This window comes from Oncorhynchus gorbuscha, linkage group LG25 (genome assembly GCF_021184085.1).
Source record: "Oncorhynchus gorbuscha isolate QuinsamMale2020 ecotype Even-year linkage group LG25, OgorEven_v1.0, whole genome shotgun sequence".
Taxonomy (NCBI): Eukaryota; Metazoa; Chordata; class Actinopteri; order Salmoniformes; family Salmonidae; genus Oncorhynchus; species Oncorhynchus gorbuscha.
The window spans coordinates 51,013,115-51,025,643 of NC_060197.1; the positions used below are offsets into that span (position 1 = coordinate 51,013,115).

Sequence of the window (12,529 nt, forward strand, 5' to 3'; positions counted from 1 at the left end):
GAGCTAGAGTCCTAGAGCTAGAGTCCTAGAGCTAGAGCCCTAGAGCTAGAGTCCTGGATAAACTAAAGTTAACTAAAAGTCAACTGTAAAATGGAATATGAGTTTATTAACCTGTCTGCAGGTTTCACAGGCCCCTCTGTGACACCTCATGGAACAGGTGTGTAAGCCACATTCCATCACCTTGTCACAGGTGTCACCACAGGTAGGGACATCCTCAGTACAGGGGAGAGAACTCTCTGGAACACAGAGAGAGACAAGAGGACAGAGACTAAGAATGTGAACACAGAGAGTCAGAGACGAAGACAGAGACTAAGAACGTGAACACAGAGAGTCAGAGGACAGAGACTAAGAACGTGAACACACAGAGAGTCAGAGGACAGAGACTAAGAACGTGAACACACAGAGAGTCAGAGGACAGAGACTAAGAACGTGAACACACAGAGAGTCAGAGGACAGAGACTAAGAACGTGAACACACAGAGAGTCAGAGGACAGAGACTAAGAACGTGAACACACAGAGAGTCAGAGGACAGAGACTAAGAACGTGAACGCAGAGACTCAGAGACAAGAGGACAGAGACTAAAACGTGAACACAGAGAGTCAGAGGACAGAGACTAAGAACGTGAACACACAGAGAGTCAGAGGACAGAGACTAAGAACGTGAACACACAGAGAGTCAGAGGACAGAGACTAAGAACGTGAACACACAGAGAGTCAGAGGACAGAGACTAAGAACGTGAACACACAGAGAGTCAGAGGACAGAGACTAAGAACGTGAACACAGAGAGTCAGAGGACAGAGACTAAGAACGTGAACACAGAGAGTCAGAGACAAGAGGACAGAGACTAAGAACGTGAACACACAGAGAGTCAGAGGACAGAGACTAAGAACGTGAACACACAGAGAGTCAGAGGACAGAGACTAAAACGTGAACACAGAGAGTCAGAGGACAGGGAAGGCGAAGGTGTGTTATCTTACTTGACTTGCCGCAGGGACAGGCTCTGTTGCCAGATCGAGGACACGCCCCACACAGACCTGAATGACACATTCTCTCACATGTATGATTACCACAGGAGAGAGGACGACCACACGGCTAGAGACAGAAGACAGGGAGACATGGAGACAGGAGACAGGAGGCAGGAGACAGGGAGACAGGTCAAACAGGAGAATTCTCATGTTCTGATTCAAGGAATCTTCCGAGGGAATTTGGAGAAATTCACCAGAATGTGGCAACCATAAATAGGACAGGGCTGTATGTATTCAGGTGTGTTACCTGTTGACAGGGCTGTATGTATTCAGGTGTGTTACCTGTTGACAGGGCTGTATGTATTCAGGTGTGTTACCTGTTGACAGGGCTGTATGTATTCAGGTGTGTTACCTGTTGACAGGGCTGTATGTATTCAGGTGTGTTACCTGTTGACAGGGCTGTATGTATTCAGGTGTGTTACCTGTTGACAGTGCCACACAGGGCTGTATGTATTCAGGTGTGTTACCTGTTGACAGGGCTGTATGTATTCAGGTGTGTTACCTGTTGACAGGGCTGTATGTATTCAGGTGTGTTACCTGTTGACAGGGCTGTATGTATTCAGGTGTGTTACCTGTTGACAGGGCTGTATGTATTCAGGTGTGTTACCTGTTGACAGGGCTGTATGTATTCAGGTGTGTTACCTGTTGACAGTGCCACACAGGGCTGTATGTATTCAGGTGTGTTACCTGTTGACAGGGCCACACAGGGCTGTATGTATTCAGGTGTGTTACCTGTTGACAGGGCTGTATGTATTCAGGTGTGTTACCTGTTGACAGGGCTGTATGTATTCAGGTGTGTTACCTGTTGACAGGGCTGTATGTATTCAGGTGTGTTACCTGTTGACAGGGCTGTATGTATTCAGGTGTGTTACCTGTTGACAGGGCTGTATGTATTCAGGTGTGTTACCTGTTGACAGGGCTGTATGTATTCAGGTGTGTTACCTGTTGACAGGGCTGTATGTATTCAGGTGTGTTACCTGTTGACAGGGCTGTATGTATTCAGGTGTGTTACCTGTTGACAGTGCCACACAGGGCTGTATGTATTCAGGTGTGTTACCTGTTGGTAGGGCTGTATGTATTCAGGTGTGTTACCTGTTGACAGTGCCACACAGGGCTGGCACACTGTCTCTCTGCCTCCTCCTGTCCACAGACACACCTCTGGACACTGACCCTCGGACACGGCTCACACACACCTGAGGCAGACGGGTTGTATCAATACAGATCAATAAACTATTTCAACATCACCTCCATGGTTACCGAGTCATTGATAAACTCCACTGCCTGTTCTCAGGGTTACCTGAGTGACAGCTGCTGTGACAGGCGTGTTGTTTACAGGGCAGAGTCTTGCCACAGGTCTTCTGACAGCTCCAGGGCTTGTTGCTACAGCGACGCGGGACGGGCATGGCCTTAGAACACATACAGCTGACTGATACCATCTTAGGACAAGGTGGGCAGGGACCTGGAAGACGAGAGGGTTCAACATGTTTACGCACCAATGTATCGACATCAAACAAAACTTTGACTTGGCGCTCTTGTACAGCTTGCCGTGCATTGGAGAGAGAACAGTCTATGACTGGGGGTGGTTGGAGTCTTTGACAGTATTTTGGGCCTTCTTCTGACACCGCCTGGTATAGAGGTCCCGGATGGCAGGAAGCTTGGCCCCAGTGATGTACTGGGCCTAACGCACTACCCTCTGTAGCGCCTTCCTCTGACACCGCCTGGTATAGAGGTCCTGGGTGACAGGAAGCTTGGCCCCAGTGATGTACTGGGCCTAACGCACTACCCTCTGTAGCGCCTTCCTCTGACACCGCCTGGTATAGAGGTCCTGGGTGACAGGAAGCTTGGCCCCAGTGATGTACTGGGCCTAACGCACTACCCTCTGTAGCGCCTTCCTCTGACACCGCCTGGTATAGAGGTCCTGGGTGACAGGAAGCTTGGCCCCAGTGATGTACTGGGCCTAACGCACTACCCTCTGTAGCGCCTTCCTCTGACACCGCCTGGTATAGAGGTCCTGGATGGCAGAAAGCCTGGCCCCAGTGATGTACTGGGCCTAACGCACTACCCTCTGTAGCGCCTTCCTCTGACACCGCCTGGTATAGAGGTCCTGGATGGCAGGAAGCTTGGCCCCAGTGATGTACTGGGCCTAACGCACTACCCTCTGTAGCGCCTTCCTCTGACACCGCCTGGTATAGAGGTCCTGGATGGCAGGAAGCTTGGCCCCTTTTGAGGATCTGGGGATCCATGCCAAATCTTTTCAGTTTCCTGAGGGGAAATAGGTTTTGTTGTGCCGTCTTCGACTGTCTTGGTGTGCTTGGATCATGTTCGTTTGTTGGTGATGTGGACGCCAAGGGACTTGAAGGTCTCGACTCGCTCCACTACAGCCCCGACAATGTTAAAGCTCCTTTGTCTTGCTCACATTGAGAGGTTGCTGTCCTGGCACCACACTGAGTCAGGGAGAGGTTGAAAATGTCAGTGAAGACAGTTGATGGTTGGTCCACGCATGCTTTGAGTACACGTCCTCGTAATCTGTCTGGCCCAGTGGCCTTGTGAATGTTAACCTGTTTAAAGGTCTTACTCACATCGGCTATCGAGAGCGTTATCACACAGTTGTCCGGAACAGCTGGTTCTCTCATGCATGTTTCAGTGTTGCTTGCCTCGAAAGCGAGCATAAAAGGCATTTAATCTCGTCTGAAAGGCTCACGTCATTGGGCAGCTCGTGGCTGGGTTTCTCTTTGTAGTCTAATAGACGAGCGTCAGAGCCGGTGATTCAATCTAAATCCTGTAGTGACGCGTCTGAGGTGAGAGTGAGATTTCTTTTCAGCGTCCGGATTTGTGTCCCCGCCCACTCCTTGAAAGCGACAGCTCTACCCTTTAGCTCAGTGCGGATGTTGCTTGTAATTCATGGCTTCTGGTTGGGATATGTACGTACGGTCACTGTGGGGACGTCGATGCATATTATTGATGAAGCCGATGAATGAGGTGGTGTACTCCTCACTGCCATTGGATAAATCCCGGAACATATTCCAGTCTGTTTTAGCAGTCCTGTAGCGTCTGCATCATCTGACCACTTCCTTATTGAGTCACTGGTACTCCCTGCTTTAGTTTTTGATTGGAAGCAGGAATCAGGAGGATAGAACTTTGGTCAGATTTGGTCAGAAAAAGGGGTCAGATTTGTGGCGGATGGCGGTGGGAATTTACTCGCTCGCCTACGAATTCTCAGAAGGCAGCCCGACCTCCGACCCCTTTTTCTCCATCTGTTCTTCACACAAATGACAGGGATTTGGGCCTGTTCCCGAGAAAGCGGTATTTCCTTCCAGCTCGAGGTGTTGCTGTTCAGATGTCCAGAAGTTAATGCCGGTCATAAGAGACGGTAACAGCAACATTATTTTACAGACGATGCGGGGGGGAAAAAACGAACAGAAATATTGTGTGGGTTTTGAGCATCCTTACCTGGATGACAGAGCAGCAGACAGTGGTGTCCACAGGCTGGGTTCAAGGCTCTGTCACAGACCAGCCCACAGGAGTGAGGTAACAGCCATGGGTCCAGAGGAGGATCCTGTACCTTCCCACAGTAACAGACATACCTACTGGGGGTCTGGGAGGGGCTGTACTCATAACGACATTTAGGACTGGGGGAGGGGGGTGGAGAAATAAGAACAAAAAGCTGTTATTGTAATACTAGGGGGTCTGGGAGGGGCTGTACTCACAACGACATTTAGGACTGGGGGGTAGAGAAATAAAAACAAAAAGCTGTTATTGTAATACTAGGGGGTCTGGGAGGGGCTGTACTCATAACGACATTTAGGACTGGGGGGGGGAAATAAGAACAAAAGCTGTTATTGTAATACTAGGGGGTCTGGGAGGGGCTGTACTCACAACGACATTTAGGACTGGGGGGGGGTGGAGAAATAAGAACAAAAAGCTGTTATTGTAATACTAGGGGGTCTGGGAGGGGCTGTACTCACAACGTTTAGGACCTGGTGGAAAGACATGTTTTATTCACACAGGTGGGGCACAACTCTGCTCACTTTCCTAAAATTCTGAGGTTCTACTAAAATCCCAGCAAAGATTCCAGGAATCAGGAGGGACAACAAATTCAGAATCCTCCAACGAAGTAGTTAGGAATTAGAGTTCAGGAAGTTAGAGGTCAGAGGTGACGGACAACCGGTAAAGTACATTTAAATGTGTTCCGCATTCTGGCCTGACTATTCCTCTTTTATTTAACCTTTATGTCACCTTTATTTAACGAGGCAAGTCAGTTCACCTTTATTTCACCTTTATTTAACGACGCAAGTCAGTTCACCTTTATTTCACCTTTATTTAACGAGGCAAGTCAGTTCACCTTTATTTCACCTTTATTTAACGAGGCAAGTCAGTTCACCTTTATTTCACCTTTATTTAACGAGGCAAGTCAGTTCACCTTTATTTCACCTTTATTTAACGAGGCAAGTCAGTTCACCTTTATTTCACCTTTATTTAACGAGGCAAGTCAGTTCACCTTTATTTCACCTTTATTTAACGAGGCAAGTCAGTTCTTATTTACAATGACGGCCTTCCGGGGATCAGTGGGTTAAACTGCCTTGTTAGAACAGAACGATAGATTTTTACCTCATCAGGTCGGGGATTCGATCCAGCAACCTTTCGATTACTGGCACAATGCTATAACCACTAGGCTACCTACCGCCCCGAGTTAGGGATTAGAGGTTAGGAAGTTATGGGTCAGAGGTCAGGTGTTAGACTCACCAAGGCCAGGGGTGATCTTTCTTCCCAAAGTCTTCATCAGTGACAGAGGAGAGGAGAAAGACCGAGTCCTTAGCCCACTTCTGAATACAGGGGATATGGAATAGACAGAAACAACCAGCACAACTCCATACCTACAGAGGGAGACAAAGAGAGAGAAAGAGAAAGAAAGAGAAAGAGAAAGAGAGAGAGAAAGAGAGAGACAGAGAGAGAGAGAGAGAGAGAGAGAGAGAGAGAGAGAGAGAGAGAGAGAGAGAGAGAAAGAGAGAGAGAGAGAGAGAGACAGAGAGAGAGAGAGAGAGAGAGAGAGAGAGAGAGAGAGAGAGAGAGAGAGAGAGAGAGAGAGAGAGAGAGAGAGAGAGAGAGAGAGAGAGAGAGAGAGAGAGAGAGAGAGAGAGAGAGAGAGAGAGAGAAAGAGAGAGAGAAAGAGAAAGAGAGAGAGAGAAAGAGAGAGAGAGAGAGAGAAAGAGAAAGAGAAAGAGAGAGAGAGAGAGAGTGAGCTCCTGAGTTCTTCTGCAAAAATATATAATTAATTAGAGTTGGATAAATGTAGATTTATTTTTTTTTCACAAGGATTTATACAGGATACGAACCTCAACATTAAAACATTCAATTAAAATTCCAGACCTAAAACTTTGATTTTGGATCAAATTTGACCTGAATGAACTATTACTACCAAGGACTATCAAGTTGAAACTTCTAAGAAACCAAAACCTGAAGAAGCAGAACCCACATCGTAGTACTGCCTCTCAGGGACCGTGCTGCTTTCTCCTAGTCTACTTTCTCACAGTACTACTGGACTCTGGCCAAGTCTGATTAAGGACATAATTCAGTTGTACATGTCAACCTCGGTAACCTTGGTAACCTCATTGCTGCTCTCCCTGCATTTCAGTTGCATGGCTCCTTGCACTTTCAAGTTGCTTCATTTATACATCCCAATATAATAATAACTAATAATAATAATAACTAATAACTAATAATATTAAATAATAGTAATAATAACTAATAATAATAACAGCGAATAATAATAACCAATAATAGTAACTAATAATAACAAATAATAATTATAACTAATAACTAATACCAATAACTAATAATTATAACTAATAACTAATAATAATACCTAATAATAGTAATACCTAATAATAATAACAATAACTAATAATTATAACAAATAATAATTATAACTAATAATAATAATAACTAATAATAATAATAACAATAACTAATAATTATAACTAATAATAATTATAACTAATAATAATAACTAATAATAATAATCACAATAATACCTAATAATAATACCTAATAATTATAACTAATAATAATAATAATAATAACAATAACTAATAATTATAACTAATAATAATTATAACTAATAATAATAATAACAATAACTAATAATAATACCTAATAATAATAAATAATAATAATAACAATAACTAATAATAATACCTAATAATAATAATAATAAATAATAATAATAACAATAGCTAATAATAATAACTAATAATAATAATAATAATAAATAATAATAATAACAATAGCTAATAATAATAACTAATAATAATAATAATAATAATAATACCTAATAATAATAACAATAACTAATAATAATACCTAATAATAATAATAATAAATAATAATAATAACAATAGCTAATAATAATAACTAATAATAATAATAATAATAATAATAAATAATAATAATAACAATAGCTAATAATAATAACTAATAATAATAATAATAATAATACCTAATAATAATAACAATAACTAATAATAATACCTAATAATAATAATAATAAATAATAATAACAATAGCTAATAATAATAACTAATAATAATAATAACTAATAACTAATCATATTAAATAATAGTAATAATAACGAATAATAATAACAGCGAATAATAATAACCAATAATAGTAACTAATAATAATAATAATAAATAATAATAATAACTAATAATTATAACTAATAACTAATAATAATACCTAATAATAGTAATACCTAATAATAATAACAATAACTAATAATAATAATAAATAATAATAATAACAATAGCTAATAATTATAACTAATAATAATAATAACGAATAATTACTAATAATAATAACCAATAATAATAACTAATAATAATAATAACTAGTAATAATAATAACTAGTAATAATAATAACTAGTAATAATAACTAATAATAATAATAATAATAACTAATAATAATAATAATAATAACTAATAATAATAACTAATAATAATAATAATAACTAATAATAATAATAATAATAACTAATAATAATAATAACAATAACTAATAATAATAATAACAATAGCTAATAATTATAACTAATAATAATAATAACGAATAATTACTAATAATAATAACCAATAATAATGATTACTAATAATAATAACTAATAATAATAATAACTAGTAATAATAATAACTAATAATAATAACTAGTAATAATAATAACTAGTAATAATAACTAATAATAATAATAATAATAACTAACAATAATAACTAATAATAATGATAATAACTAATAATAATAATAATAATAACTAATAATAATGATAATAACTAATAATAATAATAATAATAACTAATAATAATAACTAGTAATAATAATAACTAGTAATAATAACTAATAATAATAATAATAATAACTAACAATAATAACTAATAATAATGATAATAACTAATAATAATAATAATAATAACTAATAATAATAACCAATAATAACTACCAATAATAACTAATAATAATAACTAATAATAATAATAACCCATAATAATAATAACCAATAATAATAATAATAACTAATAATAACTAATAATAATAGTAATAACTAATAATAATAACTAATAATAATAATAACAAATAATAATAACTAATAATAATAATAACTAATAATAATAACGAATAATAATAACTACGAATAATAACTAATAATAACTCATAATAACTAATAATAACTCATAATAATAATAACTCATAATAATAACTAATAATAATAATACTAATAATAAATAATAATAATAATAACTAATAATAATAATAACTCATAATAATAATAACTAATAATAACTAATAATAACTAATAATAACTAATAATAATAACTAATAATAATAATAATAACTAATAATAATAACTAATAATAATAACTAATAATAATAACTAATAATAATAACAAATAATAATAACTCATAATAATAATAATAACTAATAATAATAGCTAATAATAATAATAACTAATAATAATAACTAAAAATAATAATAACTAATAATAATAATAACTAATAATAATAACTCATAATAATAACTCATAATAATAACCAGTAATAATAATACCTCATAATAATAACTAATAATAATAACTCATAATAATAATAACTCATAATAATAATAACTAATAACTAATAATAATAACTCATAATAATAATAAACTAACATACATTGTACTTCATTGTTTGACTTGTTCATTTTTTTTCACTCTTTTATTTGCACTTCTGGTCAGATGCCAACTGCATTTCATTGTATTTGTACTTGTTCAAAGTTCAATCTAATCTAAAATTCTGACCGGATTACGAACCAAAGCGTCCGTTGCTATGCTGGTTGCTTGGTTACCTCGTAGCGGTCGCGAAGGAGGGAGGATGAGGGCAGTTCCATTTCACCTCAGAAGCGTAATTATTACCTCAGAAAGGACAGTGTTTTTGACGGTGATAACCTGCCTGTTGCTTCAGAGGAAAGAGAACACTTTCTTTACCATGTGTTTGTCTTTATATAAGTACATTTTGTTAAATAGGAAGAAATCATTTAAGATGTTTTTAGATGCTAGCTAATGTACTTATGTTATACCTCAGCCTACCTGGTCAGCTAACCAGCTACAGTAGCTAGCTAGCTAGCCTGACAGTTTTATTTAGCTAATGTTAGCTAGCTAGCTACTGTAACTGTTATTGCAGCTTTCTGTTTGTATGTAGCGTTAGCTTGCACTTCAATGGCTTCCTGAAGGAGATTTTATCTTTCCAACCAGGCGAACTGATCATTCAGAGACACAATACAGCTTAACGTTAAGCAGTTAACTTCTATTAGATAACTGGACGGATTTAACTTTGTACAATCATTTTCCACCTAACGTTAGCAAGTTGCTAGCTACACATACACTTAAGTGGAGGCTGTTGAGGATGGATTAAGGATTCCATTGACGCCATTCCAGCCATGAGCCGTCCTCCCCTCCTCCCCTCAGCAGCCTCCACTGATATAGTTAATGTGATATTGAGGTGTCTCCGCTATAAATGAAACCTGATCAATGAAAGGCGTTTATGGTAATTCCATTAATTTACAGTAATTCCAAACGTCTTTAACGAGGGGGAAGGATGATGGCCACACAGGAGGATGATTTTCACTGAGGAGGAGGAGGCCGTGCTGACCGAAATGCATGCTGGCCATTTCAAAGTGAAGCACATGGCTTCCAGAATCAACCAACACTTCTTCTGACGGGGAATTGTCAAGGATGTGGACAGCTGGGTAAAATGAAATAACCTTTTGTTGATCGAGCACATTCTATTATATCTGAAAACTATTATGTTTTCAATGAATGTCTTATCAGAGAGTACAATGTTTCAATTTGTCACTGTTTGCTTAAAAAAAAAAGGTCCCTTTCGAGCCAGAAGTTTGAGCTGTGAGACTGTGGAGTTGAAGCCCAAACATGCCGCAGCGTACATGTTGGACCCCCAGCATACTGGTAAGAGCATCCTGTCTGGTGCAGAGATCAACAAGGTCTATGGTGTCATCACTACCGTGTCTCAGCCACCTTGGCCTGGATGAGGGCAAGGTTCTTGGCAGTCTGGCGAAGTACACTTCCAAGCAAGGGCTTTGGGATGGAGATGCAATATGGTAGTCGTGACAACATATCTCATCAGCCACCTGGTGGAAGGGACTTTGTGGATCAGAGCCTCCATCATCCTCCAAATCCCACCAACGTCAGCCGCCTCAGAGCGCAACTGGTCCTTGTTAGGGAACCCACACACCAAAGCAAATATATCCAATGCAAAAACATCTACATTTAAATGGTATTAATATTAATCTGCATATATTCCCATTAATTCCCATGGAATTCTCTGAATATTCCCCCAAAATGTCTCAGAGAAAAATGGACTCATGTTTGCTCCCTATATCCCCCCACTAGAATCCCCTATATCCCCCAACTAGAATCCCTATATCCCCCCCACTAGAATCCCCTATATCCCCCACTAGAATCCCCTATACCCCCCACTAGAATCCCTATACCCCCCCCACTAGAATCCCTATATCCCCCCTAGAATCCCCTATACCCCCCACTAGAATCCCCTATATCCCCCCACTAGAATCCCCTATACCCCCCCCACTAGAATCCCCTATACCCCCCCCCCACTAGAATCCCCTATACCCCCCCCCACTAGAATCCCCCTATACCCCCCCCCACTAGAATCCCTATACCCCCCCACTAGAATCCCCTATACCCCCCCACTAGAATCCCCTATATCCCCCCCACTAGAATCCCCTATATCCCCCCACTAGAATCCCCTATATCCCCCCACTAGAATCCCCTATACCCCCCCCCACTAGAATCCCCTATACCCCCCACTAGAATCCCCTATATCCCCCCCCACTAGAATCCCCCTATATCCCCCCACTAGAATCCCCTATATCCCCCCCCACTAGAATCCCCTATACCCCCCCCCCCACTAGAATCCCCTATACCCCCCCACTAGAATCCCTATACCCCCCACTAGAATCCCCTATACCCCCCCACTAGAATCCCTATATCCCCCCCCCCCCCCCACTAGAATCCCCTATACCCCCCCCCACTAGAATCCCCTATACCCCCCCACTAGAATCCCCTATACCCCCCCCACTAGAATCCCCTATATCCCCCCCCACTAGAATCCCCTATATCCCCCCACTAGAATCCCCTATATCCCCCCCACTAGAATCCCCTATATGCCCCCACTAGAATCCCCCACTAGAATCCCTATATCCCCCACTAGAATCCCCTATATGCCCCCACTAGAATCCCCACTAGAATCCCTATATCCCCCCACTAGAATCCCTATATGCCCCCACTAGAATCCCCTATATGCCCCCACTAGAATCCCCTATATGCCCCCACTAGAATCCCTATATCCCCCACTAGAATCCCCTATATGCCCCCACTAGAATCCCTATATCCCCCACTAGAATCCCCTATATCCCCCACTAGAATCCCCTATGCCCCCACTAGAATCCCTATATCCCCCACTAGAATCCCCTATATCCCCCACTAGAATCCCCTATCCCCCCACTAGAATCCCTATATCCCCCCCCACTAGAATCCCCTATATCCCCCCACTATAATCCCCTATATGCCCTCCACTAGAATCCCCTATATCCCCCACTAGAATCCCCTATATCCCCCCACTAGAATCCCCTTTAATGAAGACAGCTTCTCCATCCTGGAGGGGGAAATCAGGCCCAGGGACATGTACTAGTCTGTGGCGACCTAAATGCCAGAACTGGACAAGAACCTGACACCCTCAGCACACAGGGGGACAAACGGCTACCTGGAGGTGACAGCATTCCCTCCCACATATACCCCCCCCCCCCAAGGAACAACTATGACAACATAACCTTGGGGTGAGACTAGGATCCAGCTTTAGCCCCACCCTCTTCAACATATATATCAATCAATATACAGTTGAAGTCAGAAGTTTACATACACTTAGGTTGGAGTCATTAAAA

At 40.1% G+C, this 12,529-nt stretch overlaps 1 protein-coding gene across 1 annotated transcript in view; it reads right to left on the reverse strand.

The window, feature by feature from the left end:
• Positions 1-12,529, reverse strand: part of LOC124014365 (NF-X1-type zinc finger protein NFXL1-like) — a 113,409-nt gene that overhangs the window by 74,402 nt on the left and 26,478 nt on the right. The window contains exons 5-10 of the mRNA XM_046329261.1: positions 5,769-5,899; positions 4,476-4,654; positions 2,323-2,484; positions 2,118-2,218; positions 978-1,092; positions 112-236 (exon numbers count right to left, since the gene is read on the reverse strand). Of these exons, the coding sequence (XP_046185217.1) occupies positions 112-236; positions 978-1,092; positions 2,118-2,218; positions 2,323-2,484; positions 4,476-4,654; positions 5,769-5,899 (813 nt within the window). The remainder of the gene's footprint in view (positions 1-111; positions 237-977; positions 1,093-2,117; positions 2,219-2,322; positions 2,485-4,475; positions 4,655-5,768; positions 5,900-12,529) is intronic.